The 27,857-nt window shown below is 38.4% G+C and overlaps 1 protein-coding gene across 2 annotated transcripts in view; it reads left to right on the top strand.

Moving 5' to 3' along the window:
- The window catches only part of fhod3a (formin homology 2 domain containing 3a), a 58,496-nt gene that overhangs the window by 7,587 nt on the left and 23,052 nt on the right, over positions 1-27,857 (top strand). For both annotated transcript variants that reach the window (XM_079259007.1, XM_079259006.1), the window contains exons 3-10: positions 2,226-2,293; positions 22,597-22,664; positions 23,408-23,513; positions 24,718-24,812; positions 25,484-25,595; positions 25,743-25,837; positions 26,010-26,153; positions 26,324-26,559. In XM_079259007.1, coding sequence (XP_079115133.1) covers positions 2,226-2,293; positions 22,597-22,664; positions 23,408-23,513; positions 24,718-24,812; positions 25,484-25,595; positions 25,743-25,837; positions 26,010-26,153; positions 26,324-26,559 — 924 coding nt within the window. The remainder of the gene's footprint in view (positions 1-2,225; positions 2,294-22,596; positions 22,665-23,407; positions 23,514-24,717; positions 24,813-25,483; positions 25,596-25,742; positions 25,838-26,009; positions 26,154-26,323; positions 26,560-27,857) is intronic.

Raw genomic sequence — 27,857 nt, 5'->3', positions numbered from 1 at the left:
CTGTATAAATCCTGCAGTGTAACAATGAACCACTAGTGCTAGGAGCTAAGGTGTTTTTACTTCAGCTAATTAGCTTATTAGCAAAACAGGTTAGCATCTCAATAAACTGGTGAACTAATTGTTTATGTTACTAATTATGTTTGTTAGTTAACCTCTATATAAATCCTGCAGTCTAACAATGAACCGCTAATGCTAGCAGCTAAGGTGTTTAAACTTAAGCTAATTAGCAAAACAGGTTAGCATCTTGATAAACAGGCAGGCTAATTGTTGATGTAACTAATTATGCTGCTATGCTCAGGTGTTTTAACTTAAGGTAATTAGCACAACAAATTAGTGTTACAATAAATGCACCCTGTTTTGTTAATGTCCTGTGGACATACAAAGCATGTTCATGTGGCGCTCTGAGAAGTTCACAGAGAAGGCAGCTGGCTGCTTGCATTAATATGTGTGTTTGTGGAGAGTTGTGGTTTGTTGCTCTGTTTGGGACTGGGGGTATGTTGTTAGACCCACAGAGACAAGCTGTTTTTCCATGTCTATTTGTATGTGTGCTTGTTTCCATGTGAACATTTATTTGTTTGTGAGTCTGTGTATCTTGCGTCCTTGGTAAGCATTGCGACAGATGACGGACAGGTGAATAATGGTCTGTGCTCCTGAAGTCATGAGAGCTTGATGAACTGGTTTGATTGCACCAGTCTGTGTCTCATTTTAAAACTTTTACCAAGGTCACACTTTACTGACAGCAGGAAATGGGTCACACTTTTTGGTTTGGATCTGACTTTGTTTTGTTAAAATGCTACAAAGGCTGAGGATTGAAGTTATTTTTTCCCCATTTTGCTGACATTGTCTTCAATTTGTTGGATGAAAACTAATAACAGTGCCAAAAGGGGATAAACCAGCTTCACGCCTCATGTTTTATTTATTCCTTTAAGTTAGGTGGTTTTTGACATCTCCTGTAACAGATTGGTACCAGTACATCTTTTTATTTCTTTCACCCCTCCTGCCTGTATTTATATAGCTGTTGGTGACACATTTACACTTTTACACATTTACAAATAATAAAACAATGACAGCAGAATCTGAGCTAAAATGATCCCCTCTCTGAAAATAACCAGTGCTTTGTGTATAATAGAGCACTGGTGTTAAGTGATTTCCACTCAGAATGTTCCCACACATCAAAAATGTGTTGTGAATCCAGCTGTGGTGGGACACTGCTCGCCACAGCTGACAGTAAACAAAGTCCTCCAGTGACACAGACAACTTAGCTCCAAAGAGGAGAAAGAATAAAAAAAAAAAAACAGGAAGACAAAAGCTTTACTCACATAAATCTCCCTCTGAGCCATTTTTACCTGCATTTGTGACATTCAAAACATAATGTAAGAAATCCGAAACGTTTTATTCTTTAGATGTGTTTCTATTTTTATGCTGTTGCTCTCTGGGACACACGTTCTGAGTATATGCATTGGCTGCCATTCACTCACAACATATTATCAGAAGTAAAATGATTTTGTGCTTTCAGCATTTGTGTCAACATTTTGCTCTGTTTTCCCAGGAAAGCTGATAACAGAATAATAAGAGGCCAGCTCTTGTATGTTTGGGTGTTTCCTTCTGTTTTTGTTATTCATAACGGGTGCTTTACAGCAGTGTGGGTTATCAGAACAGGATTTCCCTGGCTTATGTTGATGGTATCAGTGTGTTAGTGATGGAAGTGTCTGATTTGACCCTGCAGATTGGAGGATAATAGCAGCTGTTCTTAAAGTGTCATCATTCCTTACCTTGTTGTTTGTATGCACTCAGTGTTGTTCTGCTAGAAACATGGCGTGTATGGATGTGCGCCTATTGGCGTGATGGCATGTGGAGGCATTTTTATATTTGTACATGTGTGTTGTGTCTGCCGCAGTTCTGGTGTCTGTCCTCAAGGCTCAGATGTATATCTGTATAGGGGTGAAAATTTAACTCAGCACATTATTCAACACAGTAAAAAAAACTCTTTTCTTATTTTATTTAGTCCTTTTTTATGTTCTCATCTAGTTGCAAACAAGATAGATTACATTACTGATGCTTAGAAAATGGCATTTTATGTTCAGAAGTTAAACTAATAAATTTGTTTTGCTGTAACTGTCAATGAGACATGCTTTCACATAAAAAAAAACAAAACAAAACAAAAAATGTATTTATTTTTTTTCTAATGATAATTACATTTCCTTCTGTCTTTGTTACTCCCTCAGGTCTAGGGGGAAGAAGCATAGTGTTATTTTACGCACCCAGTTGACTGTCCGTGTGCACGCCTGCATTGGTGAGTAGTTCTTGACATGTTTATGCTGACATGTGAAACATATATGTTCCTTCTGATGCAAATAAAGTAATTTAAAAGAAAATCACCTGGTTTAGACTAGGTCTTTATAAATAAGAAAACCATAACCCTATAAAGCCAACATATCATAATTTATACATGCAGTTTCTGAGACATTTGGCATCATTTTATGGTAAAATCCTGTTGAACACAATTTGAAACTGGTCTTCTGCCTCCTAAGCAATATCAGGAGGCAGAAGAATGGACTATAATCATTTTGATATATCATATGGTAATGAATGGTAAATATCCCCCCAAAAACTTTTTTATTTTTATTTTATTTTCAAAAATTGGATTTTTCTTACCATGTTTTTAATGAGTTGATCTTTAATGGGTTAAATGAACAACAACTTCTTAAACATTTTATACAGTGTCATTATTTATTATTTAGCAAAAACTAAGTCAAATGTAGAAGGAGTGTGTGGAAAAATGAACGATGATCCATTAGCTTGTAGTTTATTACATTCACAAGCTTTCACAATAGGATTGTCTGGGGGGTTCAGTTCAAATGGGGGGGTGGGTCTGACAGCTTTTGCAGCCTCATACTGTTTGATTTGTTTTCACACTGCATTTTCTCAAATGAACCACCACGTGGACAGTGCTACGCTTGCTAGCGGGTAATATTCCCCAAACTGACCAAGAGAAAAACCCAGCTCATTGATTGGCCAGGACCAAAAACAGTTTGTTCACCACAAGTGAGCATTGGAGCGACAGCAAATGTACTCACTTTTGGGGTTTCTGTTTTTACTTTGGTGTTAAAACCTGATTTATCACCAGAATCTGTCCAGAGGCAGCAAGATCTGCGACACCTTGCGGTATGAAGCTTTCTGTATCACTTTCACTGTTTGATTCACTGGATTGTCTGTTTGTGATCACACTTACTAGCAAACCACATAAGAGTTTAATTAGAAGTGAGATCACTTTTTCAGTCCGTACCAGAGTTCGGATGCACATTAATATTATTTCAAACAAATTTCACCTTGTAAGCCAGAGGTTGGCAACCAGATTTGACCTGGCGCCAACATTTTTCTGACCAACTGAATGGCCAAAACTTGATCTTCCCAGCAAAAACCTATTTTTTTTTAAATTTATATTTATACATTTATGTGTGGATTATGAACAAGCTTCTCCACTTTTGGTCATTAGGCCAGAAGTGCTTTGGTTTGTTCAGATGCCACTAAGCTGTGCTTTTTGAAAGAAAAGACTTCCTCCTGCAACCATTTGTAAAAAGCCAAAATTGAGTTGTCGTTAACTATATCATTTATCATGCTAACTGAGGCCAAAGTCTTAGTATGTTTACAGTTTCTTATTGTTGAACTGATGGTCCCTGAGTTGTTTTGAAAAAGGCTTATCGCACTTTTAGGTAGCAACAGCTGCTTCTCTTGGCCGACCGACCGACAAAAATGTACAAAACCTTTGTTTTTATGAAGTCACTCAAACTTGCTGATGACTATTTAATGAGAAGCATTTGATGGGCAGCACTTTTCCACTCAAGTGAAAACAGTGACTGTGATATATCATGTGCTGTTATTAATTTGAAGTTGTAGTTTTTGTGTTTTGCGCTGATAAATAAAACCAAAATGAAGGCATGATGCATTTTCTTTTTCACAAGTCTGAAGACACACAAAAGTTCAGGGCTATGTGATGCACCTTTCAGACCTACGACTTCCCACTTGGACGCAGAAATGATTGGTGTGTAAAATTCCTTCTAATTTAACATTACTGGCGATGAAATTGTGTAAATTGGCTGTGAAAAGAAGAAGTGTGCGTTATCACAGTAAATCTCAGCTTGTAGCTAAAGAAAAAGTCTTCGATGTGTGATACACTCGGCTCTTCTCAGGTCATAATTTGAGGAGGTGTGAGTATCACTGAATGTTAGAGGGTGTGAAAAAACAAAGTACATTCTAAATAAAAAACGATGTCATGATAAGGAAAAAGACCTGAGTGAAAGATTTTCAGGGGAGTGAAGGATGATTGGAGATTTAATGGGAAGGCAACAAGATATCAGGTAACACAGAGCTGACCGATCTTTTTACAGATTGTTGTTTTTTTTCTTCACATTTTAAAGACGATTCATTTAGATGAATATCCAACTTGATTTATGATGAAAACAAGATTTTAAGTATTGCGTCAGTATACATATATCACGCAGTTATAACAGTTGTAATTAAACATACTATAATTGTAACTCCTTCTTAGATTTACTTTGTACCACTTTAATATCTTTAATGTATGTCTTTTATCTGCCTTAAATGTGAACATATTAAAAAAAAGCTTCTGCAGCACAGCACAAGCAGCAAAACACAGAAACATGTCAGACGGATCTACAAGTGAATATCTCGGAAAAGACTATTTGGTTCTGATATAATCTTCTGGTGTCGTCATGAGATTGTAATTAATTGCTACTAGACATACTTCTGTGATAGTTGACATGCACATTTATGACCTTCTCAATATATTTTGCATCAAGGTTCTCATCCATTTTGTAGTAATTTGATAGCTTAACAGCATTTGGCTGCTTTGGCTTGGTCAGACTCTTCTGGGAAGATCACTTGGGAAGTGGGTGTAGCCATTATCCAACTGACTGACAGCCATTATGGAGAGTTATTTTTCTCTCGAGTTACTGTCCTCCTTAGCTCATCATCACTGACAATTCTCTGGTGGATAATTATTTGACCAGGTTTTTGTTTGTTTGATAATTGTACAAAAGCTGGGAGATGCTCTTAACTTGTTTTTGTTCATAATTCATGTATTTCCTCTGCAGCAGCAAAGTAGAAGCCTTTGCAAACTTACGCATATTATAGAGCCAAAGCCAGTTAAATAACAAAACACCTTTTAGCACAATGACATTATCCTACAAACAGCCATAAAAATGTCTATTTTTGACAAGGATTTGTTTAAAGGTAAGTTTTACAGCTAAATTGTCTGTTTGTTTTCGTCGTTGTAGCTGTGAAGATGAATTGATATAGTCGTATAGTTTAGTTTAGTTGACTATTAAATATATAGGTTAAGCAGTATTAGGTAATGTTTTGTTTTCTGTGTATTTTCAAAGTAATAATTTACATCTAAGTTAACTAGCACATTATTACCCTATTATGGTCTGGACTCAATAGAACTTTTTTTTTTATAAGTACAGTTGTGCTCATATGGATTCATAACCTTTCATTAAAGAAAAGGCTGAATTTACAACAATCACTCAAATAACTGGAGACTTAAAAAAGAAACAATAACTAAAAATTTGCAAAAATATAATTTAGTTATATAAGACACTGTTCTTTCGCTTAATTGAGTTGGAGAAAGAAAAAAAACAAACAAACAAATGGGTCCTGGACAAATTAGAGCACTTTTCTGTTGAACAGTGGGACAAAATACCTGTCAACAGGTGCAGAAGTCTGACTGAGAGGAACAGAAAACACCTGACTGGAGCGGAAACATTAAAGGATTGTTCAACAAAATATAAGTTTATGAGTGGTGTAATATGTAATAAATTATCTTATATGTTTGCTTTTTAAAAAAAAAATATTCCTATTGAACCAGAATTAGAAAATAATGTAATGATTTTCATAAAATTTTTATTCATTATTACTTTAGTCAATTTTCGCTTATTTTACAGGCAGCTGTTTTTTTCCTTCTTTAATGAAAGGGCATGAATAAATATGAGCACAACTGTAATGTTAACATGTAGCCTTGCAAAAGCATCCATACAGCGCATGACAAAAACGTTAGCTTCAGCCTGCTAATCTGAAGCTAAGATTGGAGCATGGAGCTCAGGTTGGCCAATGAAATGCTGCTTCAAATTTGCTGTGTTTGCATCAGTGATAGTTGCTTGACAGGGTTTAAAGAGTGTCTTGATTTTCTATTCAACTAATGAGTCATGTAAATGTTATGAGACTGCATTGGAGCTAATTGTGCTGGCTTCATGGGCTTAGAGCAAGTGTGTGTGTGCCCTCTTTCTAATCATACACACATTGATTAAGGCTGGATCTCTTTCCAACTTGTCTGGTCTTTCTGCAAATATAAATTAAATCTGATTGGATAGTCTTGTCAGGATAGTTTTTGTTCTCATGCATTGTTTTTTTTTTTTTTTTGTTTTTTTTTTTTTTTTTTGTTAGGTAATGTTGTTTTTGTTAGAAAAAGGATAGTTATTTTTCTAAAAAATGTTCCCATTCAATATCACTAAATGAAAACAGTGCAGCTACCACATTCAAAACTCTTGATTAAATTCAGGCTAGTTTTCCTCATAGCAACACTTAACTTGAAACAGCTCATTTTTTCACCATCATTAAACTTTGGCACTACAAGATGTACAACCATCGGCACCTAATCGTGTAGATGATCAGTTTGGGACTCTTAGATTAGATATGTTTGTACTGCACTGCAGAAAAAACCTTATTACAATCAGATTATTTAAGGTTCATTATTTTAAGGTTTAATATTTAAGTCGAGTGAATCCAGAAAACGTTGCGGTTCTGTAGGTACCCGCCTACGTCATGAACACAGTTGTTCACTTACTCCTGTGTTCTGTATTTGTTACTGGAGGACACCACTGTGGCGCATTACAGAGCTCAGAGCAGACAGAGTTACTGAATTTGTAGATAAAAAAAAATAAAGTGATGAATGGCAACGTTAGAGGAGGTTAGCATTTAGTTAATAATAAGAGCAAAGAAAAAAAAAGACAATAACAGTAGCTTTGTAGAAGCTTTGTAGAAGCTACTGTTATTGTAGATTGTTTTGCAATCTTCTTATGATCATGAAATTGAACTCATTCTCTCTTTCGTTCCTTGTGGTGAGCACTTCTCTCTTGTTCCCTTCCTGAGTTAGCCGCGTGGTAAACATTCTCTGTGTCAGTGATAGCAGCGCTAATTCTGGATCCTCGATCCGGTGCCTCTGATTGGTTTAGAATGTGTTGAGGTGAAAGGTTTCGCTAAGTGAGGATCTGACAGTCAATGAGAGAAAACATGCAGATAGATAATTTCTATTCAATTTTAAGCTTTATTTTCTTAGTTATCACCATAAACATACTTTCAAGCAACTTGATATGCAGCAAGATCTCATATTGGTTGTTTGCAATCTACGTTAACCAAGAATAAAATTATGTTTCTGCAGATGGAGACAATAAACTCTCGAATGCTTGCTAAATTCTGCACCTTTTTTTTTTCGATAATAAGGCACGTTGACCTCCTACTTCTCAATAATGTGCGCTCCCTTCTGCCCCTGTGTGAGGGGGGGCTTTTAACAGGCGTGCTGCTCTGAGAGGGACGATAAGTGGTCTGAGCCTGCAGTCACCTGCTGCAAACATAGACGGTACTATTTGCGTGAGCACGTGAACCCATTTCCAGTCATCCCCTAATGAGCCTGAGTAAACACAGTGAAGTGGTTTAAGCTAAATCTTTTTTCTCACACAAGCTGTCAGCACAGATCTTCCCATGCTTTTGGTTAGTTTGGCTTGTCCCTTTCCCTCTTCATGTATAAAAAGGCCTGCATTTAGAGCAAGAGCAAAAAACAAATGCATAATCATCACCACATGAGCTGCATCTTCTTTTTGAAGAGCTTGAGCATAACGCTGCAGTTTGCTGACTACACTGAGTCCAGGATACATTCAATATGGCCACAGATGCTCTGCAGCAGTCAAACTTTGCGTGAGGCTACAATGTTGAAGGGCCTGTGAGTAATTCTGCTACATTAAACAGACATGCTGTATAATCAAACAGCTTAAGAGAGTCAGAATGAGCCTTTCACTCTAGAGATCTGCTAACCACAACCCTGTCAGTGTCTCTTCAGCTGTCCGCTCATTTTCCCGTTAGAGTTCCTCTAATCCCTCTGGGTCCTGGCCTTCGGATCGCCTGAGCAGTGATCAGCAGACTTTCCACTAAATGAAAAATCTGTCTCATTCAGGAAGGCAGATTTCTTGCAGAATTAAAACTCTCAGCAGCTGATAAGTAGAAGATGGGGAGTTACATGTTTGGTTAAGAGCATGTGTTCCTAATCTTGCCATGATGCCTGCTTGTTTCTTCATTTTGTTATGGCAATGTGCACCACTTGGAGGTTTTTTTCTAGTCTTACCATGTTGATGAAGTTTTCCATTTGACAGGCAAAGATCAGGAATTTTATTGCATTGACCTATGAAAAAAATTATGATACATCCTATCTATTGAATATGAGGTTTATTCGTCCCTTTAGACGCATTACATAACAATCTGACTTTAAAACTTTGTGTTCTGAACTTGTTCGATGACGCAACGACACCTATTGAGTGTATTTCTGCGTCCGAAGGCTGAGAAACCGCACTATACAAATTTTTCATCCGCAGCAGAGTTTCGCTTCGCTCTAGAAAACATGCTGACTGTTTTGAACACGCAACATCACACTGATTCAGCAAGGAAACACAAGATTAAAAGAGAGAAAGGGACAAAACACGAGCCATTGTAAGATTGTCTTTTGCTGGCTGTAGAGCGCTAACAGGTCAGGTAGGATGCAAGATGGATGCAGAATTAGCTGTTGATACGGGCGTGTGACGGGCAAAATGAAAAAAGTCCTGTAGTGTGTCTTTAACAAAGTAAATTTAATAAGTACTTACATTTTTTCAGGGAAATTTACCATTTATTACCATGTAATATGTCAACATTTTTATAGTGTAGCCTTCTGCGTTCTGGTGTCCATCAAGGAACAGAAGACAATAATCCTATTGTGTTCCACAGGATTTGGAGCGACATTTGTACCATAAAGTGATGCCAAATGTCTCAGAAACTGGATTTATCGTATATGTCACATTGGGTTCCTTATGGGCTAAAGTTAAATCAGTGGGAGATCTTCAGTTATCTGGTGATTTTCTTTTCAAGGCCCTAAGTGTGAGAACAAAGGAGAAAGAAAGCACACCTCTTAGAAACACAGCTCTCCTGGGTATTTCTTTGCATCGCTGCGGAAAGATCAAATTACATGCAGGTTTGCCAGCTTGGGATTAAAGAAGCTCTGCGATGCGTGTATGTGAGCGAGGGTGTGACAGTGTTTGTTAGTTAATGAGTTTTTCGGCTGTACACGAAAAGGAACAGAGGCTGGTGCGGTCAGCAAACCTTTGACTGCTGGTAAAAGCTCTACTCTGCAAGACATCAGAGGCCCTCGTGGCTTTTTAATGGTCCAGGTCTTATGAACACACACTGCCTGAACCTCGCTTGGAAAAATGGTGGTTTTATCTTTTTCTTTTTTTTCTTTTCTTTTTTTTTAAATGCACGGCAGGTATCCAGTATCCTGAGTGTCAGCTTTTGTTTTACAAGGTGTGGAGTGAAACTAATAATCTTTCCCATGTGTCTCTTTTTAATAAATATATTTATATTTCTTTTATCCTTTATTACCTTTTCACCCATATTTAATCTCATTTACTCATGTCCCCTTAGGTCTGCAGGTCCATCAGTGCCAGTCAGAACCTCTTGTTTAATTTTAGTTGTCTCTGTCACAGCAGAGTCACTGTGCATCATGGCTGACGGGTGCAGAGAGGTGGAGGTGTTATCTTTAGAAAGTGTTGACAGCACTGAAACATGCAATGAAGGCGCAGCACAGTGCTGAAGCTCCGGCTTTCTAAATGTTGCAAAATAGATGCACAGGTGAAGAAAAAAGATGCAGAAAAAGATTTGATTTTACTTTACCTTTTTTTTTTTTTTTTTTTAACACTGTTTGGTATTTATTTCTTTAAAGTCGGGACAACAAAACATTTGGTACCAGAAGAATGGAAATAGTTTCATGAAGCAGCATCAGTGGCACCCAGAGGTGTTAATGCTCATTACATCTAAAAAGCAAAACAATTGTTTGATGTGAAATGATTTCCTGCTTTTATGTGGCAGTAAATGCAGGATGTTTCAGTGCGTGAAGGGCAAACCGATCTGCTGGAGGTCTTTATGAAGTCTGGAATAAAAACACAGTCCTCATGAAGTTTTCATGAATGGAAAAAAATTCCTCATGAGGGACATTTAAAAAAAAAAAAAGTACCAGAGGGCTTCAGATAAAGTCTTAATTAAAATCAGGTTCCAGAAAAAAAAAAGTGAAATGTGTTTAGTAAAGAAGCCAAACCAGCGTTAGTTTGTCCAAGATTGGTAAAACTGCACCTACTGGAGTGTTCCAGTAGGTGCAGTGTAGAACACTGCTGGAAATTAGGGTTGAACGTGTACTTTAAGCCTGATTGACATGAATTTTCTGCGTAACTGAATTCATGGTCATCTGAAGCAACAGCATGCAATCAGTTCATGCTGCAAAGCATAGCTTTTCTTGGTAGCAAGTTTACATAGAATATATATTTCCTTTAGTACAGGCAGTATGATTACAAATGAAATGTTAAATGTGTTTTCTGCATATTTAAGCATTGTTTTTCCATGAATTACTCTGTATTAACCAGATATGAACTGATTCAGTGAAAAGTTACTGCAGTTATCGAACAGCCGGTTCTCTTGTCTTGATCAAAGCCCCTGATAGGTCAATTCAGCCAGTATTTAGCAGAAACATGTCTTTGGTTTTATGGATTGTGATGTTGGTTATCTCAGTCCACCCAGCTATATCTATAGCATTGGATTAGAATAGTATCCTCTACATATTTAAGTGTTGTTTTTCCATAAATGACTCTGTATTAACCAGATATGAATTGATTCAGTGAAAAGTTACTGCAGTTATTGAACAGCCGGTTCTCTTGTCTTTGGGTGTTGATCTTTTATAATATAGTGCAGCAACTTGTTCGTGCTGCTGCTCTGAGCTGTAGCTCAGCAGCATTTGCAGTGAATAGTTTTTTTTTTTTGGGCTCATCTCAAACCTTTTGAAACCTAACTATCTCCAGACAATATATTGGATTTTAGCTGCTCAACATCAACAAAAATCAGTTCTGTTTAGTGGTGCAGCAGTAAAAAAGGTCCCCATTTAAATAGTCTTCAGCCACAACATGTTATGTTTATGATAATTACAACTGGTGTTATGTTATGGGACAAATTCACATCATAACAGGAATAAAAGCTGGTTGATCATCCAGCACTTTTCTCCTCAGCTAAATGCCTTTCGATGAGTTACAGTATATGTTCAGGGGAGAGTAACAGTATTTACTCGCTAAGTTAAAGAAGAGACTGCGTTCTTTTCAGTTGACTCTGATAACACAATGATGAGAGGTGGAAAGTAACGAATTACATTTACTCACTTCACTGTAATTGAGCAGTTTCTGTATTTTCCAATTTTTTAAGCAGATTTTAAAATGGGTTATTTTACTTTTACTCAAGTACGTTTTGACCCAAGTATTATATACTTCACTACACTGGAAACCTCCACATGACTGAGTGAAATATTAAATGCAGGGAAAAAGCATCAGCCTGAAGAGGCATTAAGCCGAACGTTACAGATTGTCCATCTTCGCTACTAATCTACTTTAGTCTCGTTCAACGACCACTGAAAGGAAAATACGCGGACGTGCACTACGTGCACGGGTTTGTTCTTGCAGAATTCTCACTGATAAACTGTTTTAAAGGTTATTAAAAATGGTGTTGGATTTGATTTATGACTCATCATTTGTTTACATCAGATAATTGAAAGTAACTAAGTAAATTTTACTAAAAGTACATTTTAAATTAAGCACTTTTTTTTCCTTTTCTTTGAGTAGAATGAATCAAAGTAAAGATACTTTCACTTCATTGCAATATTTCAGCACTTTTTCCACCTGTTGTAATGACAATGGCACAAAAGGAAAGTTACTTGTTTTTTATATGTCTACCTTTTATATTTTTGCAAAGCTTACTACTTTTGCTATTTTTTTCTTCTGAAAAAAAAAAGTAATACATAATCATAACAAATAAATTCTAAATAATTATACTGAATTTGGATTACAGTATCTAAATGCATGTCTTTATTGTCTTCATTTCTTATGCAATAACTATTAAAATAAAAAATAAAAAAACATGATCCACACATCTAAACAATTTATTTAAGGCTACCAGACCTGCAGAATATTTGCATTTAATTTTTGTTCCATGGCCTCACAAAATAATCAGGCAGATCTGACAATGACATCGAAATTGTCAACACATTTCAGGAAAATTGGACTAAATGGAAATATTTCAGTTTCCACTAAATGTGTTCAGTAAATTTAAGGAGAACATGCTGAGCTTTATTGGTTACATTTACACATTTCTTCATTTGTACATTAATTAAAGAGAGCCCTGTGTGACAGAATGTTTCCAGATTCCCAAGCTTTTCTTTCCCATGTGGCCTCATTTCCCAGCCCATCCTGACATGAAGGGATATGCTTTAATTCAAGTAATAAAATAAGAAGAGGGGATGCAATCTGACAGGTAAAGCTCCCTGTAATGAGAGGTACAGCGGGTGAAACAAAAGAGTAAGAGTGCAGAACAAAAGACCTTGCATGTGTTTTGGAGCCAGTTCAATCCCTTGGCACTGTGCTCTGGAATTCAGCCCTTTTTTTTTTTCCATTAAATTTGGCTCAGATTCTTAGATTTCTGTTCCCTAATTATCTGACTCTAATCACCCCCTGCAGGATTGTAAAGGAAAGGTGGGGGGTGGGCAAGGGTAAAGCTGGAGTAGAGTTGGACTTTGCTTTGATTTTCCTGGTTCTACTGTTACATAACACACCAGCAGCTTGTTGAAAACTCAAAGTCAGAGATTGTTGGGGCGTCTGACCATATCGCTTCAACTTATCCGTAACTTTCTGGTTCATAACAGAGTTCCTCGTTCCTACACACACCTGTCATCACAACTCCTCTGTTCAACCTCCTCCATTCATTTGTGTTTAAGCGTTATGTTCTTATCCTGCTTTGACTTGATGAAAAGGTGAAAATAAGCCTCTAACTTTTTACTGACTTAATATAAACACTGTAACACAGGAATATTTGGAGGATTTGACAGTATAGGTGAGAGTCACACAAATCAAAATCTTGGTAAATAAGGGCTTACTGACAGGGTGGTCTCCAGTGTTGGAGGAGCAAAGTCACTGATTAGTAGAGCTTTACGAGGGGACCACAGTGGAAGTGACAGCAGTGACTTGAGATGCTGCAGATTGAAATGACTGAGACCGGTTCTGACAGTGTTTTACTGTGCTGGTGTCCCCCTGGGGTGGGAGATAAAAGCTGGCAATGACTTGGTGTGACAGGGAGATAATGCTTAGTAATGGGTAAGCTGGGAGGAAGCAGTGGAACAGGACATCTGCTGTTTTGTAGCTCAAGGACTGCACATGTCAGACGATTTGGCTGGCACGCTGCCCTCTAATATATTTGCTGACTTTAGTCAACATGCTCAAAGTACCTTTTAATCTGGCATCATTTTGTGCTTTACATTGTCCATTTGTCCCAATTAATACCTCCCACCATCTTCTGAATGGTTTCCAGAAAGATCCATTTTCCTGCTGATAGCATTTCTTTCTGTTTTTGTGAGTCTGTGTTCTTAGTGGCCTTCGCTCTCAGAAGTGGATCTTGAGAACTTTCTGATGACTCCTGAGTCAACAGGATTATTTCACTGTTTGCACGGTGTTTGACAGGTTTAGACCCGTCAGTCAGTCTGTTTTATCTCTGCATAGCCACGATGCCATCCGTGCAACTGTATGTTTATGTTTCCACGTTTTATTTTTGCAGTCATGCTTATGTCTATACCTTAGTTATAGAAAACACCCCACACCTCCTATTTTATCTGTTTCACAGAGACAGAAGGAATTTGAGAAACACAGTTTTCCATCTACCCTCACCAGCAGCTAAGACCCCAAAGAGTGCCCACATGGGTCATGCTTTAGTTACTGCTGAGATAGATGGAGCGATGGGCTGATGAGGCATTAGGGATGGAGGTGTGGAAGTGCTGACATGACTTCACAGCAGTCGCTGCTGTAGAGAAGCCCACCAAAAAGCAGTAGCTGCTCTCGCTTGTTTTACAGTTCATTAGCAGATTGCATTCATCTCGAAGAATAGACCAGCTGAGGCGCCGCAAAAAACTGCAAAGAAGGAACATTTGCCCTCATCTCCAATATGTAGCTGTTTCATAATCCAGGCTTAAAAATGTAGATGACTACATTTTGTAAGGCAGCTGTATTGAAGGGGGATGATGTCTGGATTATTTACAGCTGGATTATTTCTAAACATCATTCATTCATTATTTATATTCATCTGTAACATTGTTTGATTTATGAGTACACACGGTAGGAACAATTTACACCAACATTTCTGAGCAGTCTATATGATTAGGCCATGAGTATACTTTGAGTTTCTGGTAAACACGTTGGCTTCGAGCCCACGACAAGATAAACATTAGCACATTAGCTAACATTAGCCCAGTTAAAGACACATAGACCTTTCCCAGATGCTTTCTAGAGGGCTCCCTTATGAAGCTTCGAGTCATAATGGGTTAAAAACGCTGATTTTGTTTATTTTAAAATAAGGAAGAAATTATTTACTATGATGCAGAAATTGGGAATGTAAAATAATTTAGTTTGAACTTAACAGAAGTCTGTTTAAGAAAAAGTCATGAAATTTAAAAGTTGGATCTGAGTTTAAAGTGGGGTGGTAAAAATAAATGAAAAGAAACATCTTGGTCTCTAGTCCATTTCTGATGTCAGTAAAAGGAAAGCCAAGGCTACAAAGCTGTAGACTAGCCTTTACCTGTTAATCGAATGTCACCATTTGGCTGGAATCTACAGCTGTCCACAGCTCTGAGCTGAAACAACAGATGAAATTGTAATTATACATATTATGTACCTAAAACTTATTCCTTTCTTGTCCTACAACATTTATATCTGTGTGTTACAGAATTAAAAAGCTTCCTGCTGTGCCTTCCTTCCATGTGTTTCTCTTTCCTCGGTCTATTGATCGGTTGATGTGGTGTGGTGGGTGCTCTCTGTGGATGTGGCAGGGTTTTCCCCGGGCTCTCCGTATGCTGACAAACATGAGAAGCCCAACTGTTGCATTGTGGCACAACATGCTGCTGTTTGTGGTTTGCTCTCCAAAGCTTTGGGCTTACTGGAAGAAAGTGGGAGAAATACCACTGGATAAGTGCATGTAGACGTTTCTTTACCCTGGTGTCAGAGCTGTTTTTGTCAGAGCTTGTTCATATATGCACCTGAGCGCACTGAGGAAAACAACCTCTGAGTGGTCTGTTTTAGTCATTTTGAAACTATTAGATAATGCAATAAAACACCACAGTTGCCACAAGCTGAACATGCAGAACACACACTTGGCATTTTCTCCAGCTGTGGGGTTGTGGAGATGATGGGTTTAGGGGATGTGTGGAAAGAGACGGAGAGAGGAATGGCTTCCAGGGAAAATGGTAAATCACTTAAGGAAGGAACACAAGGGAAAAACAAAGCTGGGAGGAAATGCACCTGCCAGACAGAGCGGTAGAAGCGGGCCAGCAGCTCTGGATGTTACGTCATAGCGCCGAGGGCCGCTCCCATACAGGTGAGGCGAAGGCGAATATGCAAAGTGATGCCATGGCAACAGAGTTCTGTTTTTAAATCAATTTGGCTGACTTTGCCTTTCCTACTTGTGGGTACTTCTACTTCTAGTGGTCCAGTACAGACCCAATGTTATAGATGTGACATACTTTGTAATTCAGATAGTTTATTGTCATTATAAACTCATGTACAACTAAATTAAAGTACATAATCAGGATATGGATACTTTTAGGTTTTTTTTCTTAATTATAAACTTTGAATGGTAGTTTACGCTCTCTTTCAAACACCGTAGTAACTAAATCAGACGTCTGGCGTCATCTGTAGCATCAGCAGCTACAAGTACCCAAGCTCAGGGCCAACATAAACCCAAGGAAATTGTTTAATATGATCTCGGCCTGCAAATGCACCTAACTCACTCTTTAACGGTGGCTTATGTCATATATCACATGTGCCAGTTGTATCAGAGAGAAACACCATGCAAACTCGCAGGGGAGGTGTGTAATAACAGGCAAGTAAAGAATGAGTCACAGGGAGATTTCACTCCGTTAATCCACTCAGCAAGCAGCACATATCCTCCAGTATCCTCTCTGTTTATTCTGCTCAGGTTTCACCCTGTTTACACTGTTTGCCTTTTTGACTCGTCTACTTTTAATCTAAATGTGATTTATGGGACTGTTTTGTCATAAGATCAACCAAAGAGTTTAACTACTTCAGTGATTTAAACCAATTTAAAAGTGCGATTCAGTATTATTATCTTTTGTTCTAACTATCAATACTCACTGTCTGCCTTTTTTCTTTTGTCCATTAAATCCAATTAGTTAACAACGACACCGGTGCTGAGCGTGAGAAGTGAGGAACAGAAAGGCAGTACGCAAGGAAGGTCAAATGACAAAGAGTGGGGGAAGAGCAAGGGAAAAAAGTGGGTACTTGTTTCACACGTGCAGATTTGTATGCAGGGTTCAACACTACCGATTCTTCCCACAATCTGCTTTTATGTCTGACTGCACAACGCAGACAAAATCAGGTCTTTCCTATTCAGGATGCACTAATATAATGGACATATAGTAATTGTGACACAAAAGTGGATTACAAGAGGAAAGATGGTGTTAAAGGAGGACCAGTTGGAATGATCTGCATGATTGGTAGTGAACATAAAGCCTTCAAACAACAGCTAAAACTGTTAAATGTGAAGCCAGACATGACTCAAGAAATAAAAACTGAGAGGAAACATTAAATTATATAAATAGTTAGAATGAGTAGTCAGTGAGGTAACAATGGCCTGCATGTGTGTGCTTGTGTGCAGAAGAGCTCAGGCTGGTGGTAACTCAGGGTAACTGTAAGGAAAGCGGGGTATGTTTGTGTTTCTGTTGTGAGCTGCTGCGTATGTGCAACACTGCAAAAACTGAAATCTAAGTAAGATTAAAACTCTTAAATTGAGTACACATATGCCTATATAAGGTAAGATAATTCTTAGTTTTTATGCCGGACAATTCCTCTTGTTTTAAGAGTATTTTTACTTCTTTTGCGAAGTCTTGACAAGCCAAATTTCTTGTTCTTATTGGCAGATAATTTATCTTATTTTAAGCAACATTGACCTAATTTTTTTTTTTTCTTGTTTTTTAATGCTGAATATTTGCACTGAAGAAGGACTGTGACACTGTGGAGCATCACATAACTGCAGGGCATATTCTAGTGCACTGCATGAGCGTGCTTGCATGTGTTTATGTGGTTGTAAGTCTCCTTCCTGAGGACATCTGCTTTTGAGCTTCTCGGACAGCTGATGTCCTTCGCAAGTTCAAGGATGCAGTCTGGAGATCTTTAAACGCACATGTGTGGAAATGTTTATGTTAATATAGTCAGATTTTGCTTTCATTCAAGAGTATTTGCGTTTGATCTGCTTTTAAAAGTGTATTATGATCAGCCTTATCAAAATACTTTCCCAAAACTTGCTTTCATCTTTCTCTCTCTGACACACGCACTGAGCCTCTATCGTCATTTGTACCATCAACAGCCTCCAGCAGTCACACTGTAGGCCAAGACCAACAGACAAAAAATAGACAGTCGCAAAATAACCGAGCTCTCCTTTTGCAGCCTGACCTTTGCTGCATGCCAACTTTTCTTTTTCATTTCACTTGACATGAGACTGAAATCATGCATAATTTTCCAAATATGAGCTTGTGGCAGATTGATGATGTATTTATTCTTACATGCCACTTCACAACCCAACCCAGACTTTGGATGTGCATATGCACAGAAAACACTGAGGAACTCAGAGGATCTGAAACAAAGTTATATATTTTCTCATGTTCATTACAACTTTATCTTGTCATAAAGCCTACAAGGCAGGATTGACCTGAATATAACCTAAAGCAAGTATTTTGGCTTGATACCTATTGCTCCTATATTTAGCTCGATGGCTCTCATGGGGAAAGACTTCCGGGGATTTAATCAAGCTGTCCAGCGTGCCGATACACCTCGGCCTCTTCTCACTTCTTTATTTTAGATCACAGCGAAGACTAGCTTTTAAATCTGACTCACTGATTGGCTGAGACAGCCGTGTGGTTTTTTTTTTCCTCTTTTTTTTTTTAGGGGTGCAATGAAATCCTTCAGAAACACAAGTCAGCAGTTATAACTGGGCTTAACTGCAGGACTACCAGCTGTGAGCCGCCCATCCACTGCCTGGGAAACAAACATTTGTTGCAAGCTGAAAAATATTACCCTTGGTTGACCTCAGTGCATGCTTATCTGTAAATATCCCGCGGCCTAATAAAGATGTGTCCCACTGAAATAATTCCCCCCCCCCCCCCCCCCACTGGTCAGAGGTCATGCGGTTGATCAGGTTTGGATACAGTGGTTGGTTTCATGATTTTTTTCTGTAATGTTGGTGATTGCTTTGGGATTTGTCATTTCGCCTGCATGCAAATCCTTTGCCTTGTCATTCTCCAGATTTTAACATGTAACAAATCAGTTAACTTGGACTGAAATTATTGTTCTCATATTCTCCTCCTTTTTGTTAAAAAAAAAAAAAAGAAGCCACAATTCCCATCCAAACACACAGAGCTAGTATGTAGTTTAAATAGAGGAAATGTGAACGCTAGAGGTTTTGTCTTTTCTTTTTTCATTTATAAATGCTTCAATTTACGACATTTATGTGGTCAGAATGCAATTCATGTGGCAATTATATCTTTATTCAGTTAGAATTACCCAAATTCTAACTACTTGTGAACCAAAGCTAGCTAAAAAGCCAACTAAGCTATACGATCATTTTAAGTTACATCCAGCAGGCTGATTCAGATAATAACCCTAAACTAAAACCTTATTGCACAATTTCACAAACAATGTTGTAGATCTTATCCTCCCTGCATGTAGACCACAGACTGTATGATGTAGACGCTAGTAGCAAGAGCAAGCTAACACAGCTGCCAGCATAAAGAGCAGAGCTTGTTCAAGTTGGATTTAGCACTGATAAAACTCCTTAACCATGAAATGTGAGTTTAAACATTACAATTAGGTGCCTGAGAAGCTCAGTCTTTTTTTCTTTTTTTTTTTACTTTAAAAACGAAGTAAAATGCTTGTTCACCTTCACAATCTCACTTTTAGCCATGTTAAATAACCAGGACCCCTTGAAGAACCTTCTATTGAACCGATTGCCTCTCAGTAAATCTGAGGATTAACCAAAGAAGTAGTAAATTGTTTGCTGAGGCCGACAAAGCAAAATGAGACACCTGTAGATGGTGCAACAGGTGTCTCACCTTCTTCTGTGGCTCTGGACATGCAGCGTAGTTAGAGTGGAAGCTCTTGCATTGACTTACTTAAGTTTTTTCTGTTTGGACAATGTGTAGGTGGTGCAGTAAATGTTGAGGGATTAGTCAAAGCTAAGGGGTCAGAGCATTAATCTTGTTATGGCAGGAAGAGAAGGAGGGATCTGACTGCTTCTGAATGCTTAAGCAGACAGCCTGGGTACTCGGGGAATCTCTCTCTCAGTGTACAGGACACTCCTACAAACACACATATAAACACATGCACATGTGGGACATTTAAGGTGTATTCTCCACCATCGAACTGTTTATGTTTCAAAAGAAATGCATGTCTATTTTATTTCAAACTGATAAGTTGGGACCTTATTAGTAATGAAAGGATGCAAATACAGATTTCTCTCTTCTCATATCTGTTCTTGTGCATCATTAATCACATACAGAATAATTGCAGTGTTTGCAAAACACATCTTGTGCTTTGTCAGAGAGGAAGACATGTGCGTGTATGTACCGGCATAAATAAAGAAATAAATAATGATAAGAAATAGAGAGCAGCATGTGGCTACAGCGTGGTGTTGCCTTTAAAGGCAACACCACGCTGCCACGCTGCTAATCCTAGCAACCAAAATCACTTTTTTTCTAGCTTTTAAGAGCAGAAATTGTAAAAGAAACATGTCAAATCATTGTTTATTATATAGTGACATGGTGTCTCCTGTGTGAAAGGGGTACGATGTAAAATAAAGGTAACACTAAGAAGCAGTTATATCTATTTTTGAAGATAATGTTTCCTTGCTGTTTAGTTGGCGCTTTCTGGTATTTAGGCTGTCACACACTTTATCACCTAAAATAAAATCCAAAAACAAATTGACTCCAGTATCTGTAGCGCCTTTGATTAAACTCTAACAATAGTGATAGCCTATAACTGACTTGGAAAAGCATATAAACAATGTAGGCAACTGCAAGCAGAAGAAAATATGCTGACAACCAGAGTAAATACACCATTCTGGAGGATTTTTTTTCCTTCCTTACCATAATAAATCAAATAAAAAGAAAATTTTGAGACAGAATTTAGAGCTAAGTGGCTTTTCAATGCTGACATGTTGCAGTGCATGTGAGGTCATGGTGAAACAACGTGGACAAGAACTCCAAGTCCTCCAAAACAGAGCAGTAAAACTCCAAGAGAATCTATAAATGAAATGTGCCTTTCTGTCTTTCCTTCGTCTGCCTGCCTGCGCTGGTTTACACATGTTGGCCAGCGTACGGTCGCGCATGCTCAAAAGCACATGTACAAGCCGCAGTGACACATCCGAGCAAGAGGTTAAGATTCTTGTGACAATAATAAAAGCAGTTGCCAGGAAAAAGAGAATGACCTGTAAAAGACATGTGGACAGTTTCACTGTGTTTTTTTTTTTTTTTTTGCTACATCTGTTAAACCTGCAGAGCATCTCCACTGGAATTTAGATGTGTTGTCGTCATAGTTTGTCTACCAAGGAAAATATATTCTAAGTTTGTAGGAGAATGCTTTAAATGTATGTTTGAACATGATCTGTGAATAATTTCCATTATGGGGCTGCATCAATGATACGAGAAAGTCTCTGTCAGTTTAAATAAATATAATCTAATCTGTACAGGAGCATTTGTTACAATGGAAACTGATTTATTGTCTCACAGTTTGCTACATTAGTGACAGACCATAATAATTAAAGGCAATTTTAAGCCTTATCTCTGCTGCTGACATGTTCCTGATGCACAGCAGATGTTTGGTAAAGGTTACCCTGACAGCCACGCTCGCGGCCTGATGAAGAACACAATGCACGTGAGGGGTCCGCATGAACCATGAAACTCAAGGGCCAGAGGGAGGGTTTAAGTGGCCACTTGATTTCCAGGGAAAACCTGGAGAATGCTTGGAAAACAGAACAAAGTGTCCATTTGAAAAGAGGTATTAAAGCCAAAACCATGCTTATGACCTTTTTCTGTACGACTGACTTTCCTTGGTCTTTTTTCTCATATCAGCTCCCTCTTAGACCCAATCACACGGATGATTTAATGACCTTGCATAATTTGATAAACTCCACCATAGACTATCTCTGACATGTTTCATGAATGCCACTGCTGATCTGCAAATGATTCTGCAGATGGAGAGCTAGACAGGCATGTAATTCTCTGTCTGAATGTGGAATGATAATGATTTTGACCCTGGCGTTGGGTTAGCCTTGTCTATCATAGCAACTGTTACCACGGAGCCAGCCTGGGCCGAGTCTGGTCCGTTCTCGCCTTCACAGCCCATCCATAATCTATTATCCAATCCCCACTCCTCATATGAGGCCCAAGGATTTATCATCACCTTGTTACCGATAAGTTGGGCCCTGATCTGAACCAACTTTAGGCTGCACACCATTTGGGGAAATTATAAATCATTCGATCATCATCAAAAATGTTGCTTTGCAAAGACTGAGGATATCTTCTGATTGCTTGCAAAGATGGAGCTGTTACAGAGGTCTGGATGTCTGCGTTGAAGGACAGCAGTAACAAAGGAAATATCTCAACGTCATGTATACGAACTTGTAGCTGTCAGTGCTGAGTGTTTCCGTGTCGTGACCTGAATACCTCAGCGTTGAAACCTGGCCAGCAGCTCATTAACATTCCATTATGGTTCTAATCACCACTGCAACGTCTGTGTGTGAGTGTGTGTGTGTGTGTGTGTGTGTGTGTGTGTGTGTGCAAAAAGGAGATCACGTGTAACTCTGTGAGTGAGGGTGCAGTGAAAGTGTGTGATGAAGTGCACCGCCTCAGGTGATTGGAGCCATGCAGTGTGTTTGACTCCATGGGATTGCTGCCTTCTGCACACATCCTGTGTTGTTGTGCACTTTTGCACAGATGAGGCTCGTTTTACCAAAAAATTTTATTGATTCTCTCGTCAAGATGATAAAAACACAAAAACTGTGAAACGGTGAAAGATTAAATGTGTTGGGAAGAAATAAGCTGTGCCTCAAAGTGTGCCAAAATGTACTTATTCATGTTAACATGATTATGTTACAGTTTTTTTTTTATTAAGTTATATGTTTGTCTGTTTGTCTCTGCAGAAAGACTATATAACTCTAATGGACGTGACTTAAGGAGGGCGCTGTTCTCTTTAAAGCAAATTTTTCAGGTAACACACAGATGCATACACAAGCACATACTTACACACACACACACACACACACACACACACAGTTTTCATATATATATAATTTCATATATAATTACTGTCAGTTTGTTGTTGCAGAATACAGATGATTATTGTGGCCACTGGGCTTCTGTGATGACAGAGATCTCCATCAACGTGGCATTTTCTCTCCCTGTCTTTGTATGCATGTCGGTCTGTGAGATGGGGTGTTTGCATTTGTATGTGTATGTGAATTTTAAAGCTTATGCTGGGAAGAGTCAGCTAATTATAAAACAAAGAGCTTTTTTTCAGGAACAAAATAAAACAGAAGACTTAAGCAAACTTTTTTTTCAAACCATTTAAAGCTTGTGCTGCGTTAAAGCTGCACCAACAGAATGGGGTTTCATCCTCGTTTTCTACTATTCCCAAAACACAAGATATCTGACCCTGAATGCGGTATTATTAACAACAAACAACTTTTTCATGTTGTTTATTTGCCATTTTTCCTGTTTTGTGACTGTAAAAAACAAAAATTATACAAATAAATGGCGTTTTGTTTTTTTTGTTTTTTTTATCCTAATCCTGCACACTATTGACATCATGTGGCTGTATAAGAAACTACAACTTCAACACATCTTTTGAAGGATATGTTGTTTAAAAAAAGAATTTAATTTTTTATTTTATGGGCTCTTTATACCTCACCATGAATTCTAGAATTTCACATGAATTTTTGGACTTTCCATCAGGATGACAAAGACTTGGTCCATGAGTTTGTAATGGCTGAAGGTCTGACGTGTCTCATCAAAGTGGGAGCAGAAGCAGACCAGAACTACCAGAACTACATACTCAGAGGTATATTCCATTTTGTTCCTTTATAGATTTTATCATTAACACCAAGAGTAGCTACATTATTGTTATTAATTAAAAAATAAATAAATAAAACTCATAAAATAACAATAAAAACAATATGTTTATAACATTAAAAAAACTTGGGAAACTTAACTGTACCAGCAGACTGGCAGATTTTTATTGGCATAGAAGAGAGTGAAACTAAGATTATAGTAATAATAAATGTTTTTGAGTGAATAATAAAAAACTGAAAACACAGCAGATCACTTTCCTCAACCTCAAACTCTGTTGAAAATTAAATCTCACTGACTGGAGATTTAAATGTCTTTTACCTTTGCCAAACATAAGCAAATTTCTGCAAAAAAGTGTGTGGGGGGAGGGGTGATCTACATATGTATCATAATTTATTTGTTTAAATATCTCTCTCTATATATATACATGTGCATAGGAATATATACATGATTGCATAGGAAAGAAAAAATAAGCCTGGGACTTCAGCTTATTCTTCTTTTGGTTGCTGACTGATACATTTTCTGTAAAAATATTATATTATTTTTTGTACTTAAACCGAAATAAATTATTCATTAATTCATTCATTCATTCATTCATATTAAGGGAAGTTTAAAAAACAAAATTTAAAAAACATAAACTCAATGTCAATTTTAATAATAAGATAATTAATATATTAATATATTAATATTCCTTCATTCATTTATTCATTCATTCATTTATTCATTCGTTGATTTTTGAAACCTCTTAATCCAATTCAGGGTCGCGGGGATATTGATATTATAAATACTATTAAATGCAGCTTGCATAGGAATTTATATTTATATGTGTTTATTATATGTATTTGTTTATTTATATGTTTCCTAATAAGCAACATTTCTCCCCTTGTCATCCTTCTGCTGTGAGTAAACTGTGTTCACACTATCATCTATCAAAAGTAATGACTAACAGGCAGGAATTTTCTGTAGAACAACACATGAAAACCTCAGGTTAGTTCAGTCAAATCAGAGTCATGTGGTTCAAACAAAAGTAAAATAAACTTAACATCTAATAAAATAAATTTTAAAATAAGATGTAATTGTCCTAAAGTCCTGATAACTTTTATTGTTATTTAAAGATACATTCCTCAGTTGCTACTTTTTTACTTCTTCTTTTACATGGCGTTGCTTTTTGTATCCTTCTCCACCTCCTTTGTCAGCTCTGGGGCAGATCATGCTGTATGTGGACGGGATGAACGGAGTCATCGGCCACCTCGAGACAATCCAGTGGCTCTACACGCTTGTTGGCTCGAAGGTAACGCCAAAAAGAAAAGGGCTGTAGGCTGTCATTATCTCTAAGCAACCATCCATTGTTTGGAGAACATTATTTTTAGCTTCTATCTAAACTAAGAAATATGCACAAACACATCCACGATTGTAGTCTGTACTGCTGCCTTTATATTTCTTTATTTAGCTCAACTTAGCACAAAAACAAGTTTCATACTGTAAACTAGTGAGGGAACCACACTGATGCAAATCCACCTAAAGGAAAATAAACAGGACATGCTCTGTGCAGGGTCCGATGAAGACACTGAAGACTTAACCCGACCATGTTAGAAGCTTGACTGACAGTAAACCCATACTCTGAAATTAACCTAACCCAAACTATACCCAGACTTTAAACCAGATTTTCACTCTGAAATGTTCTGGTTTATATTATGAGCTTTTTTATCCCCAAAAGGGAGGCAAATTCCCACCATGTGACTGTGTAAACAGATTTATGCCTTCATAACATGCATAAAACAAGTATAAACACACAAAAAAAACAAACGTGCAACAAAATAAGTTTATATTTCTTTGCTGCCTGTACTTCTAAATCTGTTCCCTGTGCTTTGAAACTTTACAGATTTCATGGTCGCAGGGGAAAAACATGCGTTCAGATTCTTTAAAATGACAACTTTGCGTTTTTTGTTATTTTCACATCAGTTTCGTCTGGTGGTGAAAACAGCGCTGAAGCTGCTGCTGGTGTTTGTGGAGTACTCCGAGTCCAACGCACCGCTGCTGATTCAAGCCATCTCCATTGTGGATGCAAAGAGGGGTACAGATAACTTGAGACATAGTGCTCACTCTCATTGGCTAAGCTGTTTGTCTTATTAAGGGATTGATTTATTATTAGTTTAATGCAAAGTACTAGACAAAGGTTGCTTGGATAGTCAAAGAATAATGTCTTTGTTTTTGCGATCAGGTTGCAAATCATGGTCTAACACTATGGAGATCTTGAATGAGAAAGATGGCGTGGACACCGAGCTGCTGGTCTATGCCATGACCCTCATTAACAAGGTATTCACACTTATTACCTATATTTTATTTCTAGCAAATTTTCAATCTCACTGCTAAAAATCATGTTTTTTTTTTGTTTGTTTGTACCTATCACAATCTTAAAAGGATTTAAACTATTTTACACACCCTCGGTTACATCTTTATAAGTAGCTTGTTTACTGTCTTGCCGAAGACGCTCGCAGCGCTGCCTGACCAGGACTCCTTCTACGATATGGTGGATGGTCTGGAAGAACAAGGCATGGATGCCATCTCCCAAAGACATCTGGGACGGAAAGGCACCGATCTTGACTTGGTGGAGCAGCTCAACATCTATGAGGTGCGAGACAAAAGAAAACATTGAATGCGTTACAAAGTTTTGTCTATTAGCTCGGTTATTGAAAGCTCTGACCGGTCCAGGGACTGTGATACAACCTGGCTCCATCTGGTGGGAAGGGAAGTACTTTTCATCACTCCTGCTTACCCCCTAACATATCTCTTCTCCTCCAGATGACTCTGCAGCATGAAGATGGTGATGATGACAGCCAGCCCCCGCCTATGGGACGCCGGGACCGTCGACGAGCCAGCCTCGGTGGCAGCGACAAAAAGCGTGGCCTGGAGAGGCGGCGGAGTCGCCGGGCCTCTCTTGGGCGATCTGGTCACGCCTCCCCCTGCAGCCCTGCGTCCCCACAGAGAGCCGGCTCACAGCCGTTCAGCGGACACAGAGCTGAGGAGCTGAGTGAGAGGTGAGCGAGATGGGAAGACCGTCAGATTGAAACGTTGTCAGAACCGAGAAGAAAAAATTGTTATAAGGTGCTGAGTAGTTGTGTCTGGGGATGTATTCCCTGAGCTGAGAGGACAGGATCTGACTGTCGTACCGCTTTCTGCTCCAGAGCACTGTCAGGTTTCCTTCCATCCATGTAAGTCACTCAGAAACCCATCAGCTGCTGACCTCTTTGACCTCAACACACTTATTGTAACAGTGTGTTCCCCTCCACTCACATCCACAGCGTGGATTTTACATCTGAAGTGAAACACCACTGAAGATTGTTGCTCCACTAAAAACACATAAATTAGATTCCAGCAGCAGTACATGCTCGAGGGTTTTGTTTGTAAGTCCGCCACAAGTGCACGCCATTAAACCAGCACAGTGTTATATCAGTGCTGTTTGCATTTCGCACGAAAACAGGATATTTAGTGCGATTCTCGCTGTTTAACGAAGGCAAATCTCTCATGTTCATCCTCTCCTCTGCTATAGCTTCTCCTCCCATTGCTATATGCGCCTCCTGTCCGTCTCTCCAGCTTCAATCTGCGTCACGTGACCAAATCAGATTAAGTTAAAAGCTGCCGATCCTGCTAAAATGGAAACTGAGTGTGCACATAAGGATTACTTGTAAATATTGAAAAAGAAGTCAAAATGTAGTGATGTGATTTTAGTTTTCCTGTTCTAATGAAGCGATGAGTGAGAGTTATTTACATTCAGGACAATATCCTGCTTCATGTTCTGCTCGCAGAGACATGAAAACACACGTTTTATTGATCATCCCATTCGTCACACACATGGCTCCGGTTTTGTGGAACAACACCTGGCAACACACACTGGCTCGACTGCAACAAGGCTCATCTGTTTTCACTAAATACAAGTTTTGTCAAACTGTTCTCAAGTCCGTCCACCGTCCACCGTCGACCCCCCCCCCCCCCCCCCCCCCCCCAACACCCGCCAGCTGTCATCATATTTTGCCTTCATGTGCATTTAAAACCACCCTAACTGTAATCTGGTGTTCGTCACATCTCGGTGTGCTGTCTCTCAGACATCAGTCTCATCTAATCCTCCATCTTTCCCTTTCCCGTCTCCCAACACTTCCTTATTTTTTTTATGGAGATTTCCATTTGCATGTTTTCTGATGTACCGGATCATCATTTCTCCATTAATCCTTAAAAAACCCATCTGTGCCTCCGCCCCCATCCTTCCACATCGATAGAGAGGAGAAATGTGAGGATGACATAGAGGAGGAGGAGGAAGAGGATTCTCCGTTGACTGAGT

This window comes from Telmatherina bonti (assembly GCF_933228915.1).
Source record: "Telmatherina bonti genome assembly, chromosome: 19".
In the NCBI taxonomy this organism is placed as follows: Eukaryota; Metazoa; Chordata; class Actinopteri; order Atheriniformes; family Telmatherinidae; genus Telmatherina; species Telmatherina bonti.
Note: the sequence above shows the minus strand (reverse complement) of the source record. Positions and strands in the feature narration are given on the sequence as shown.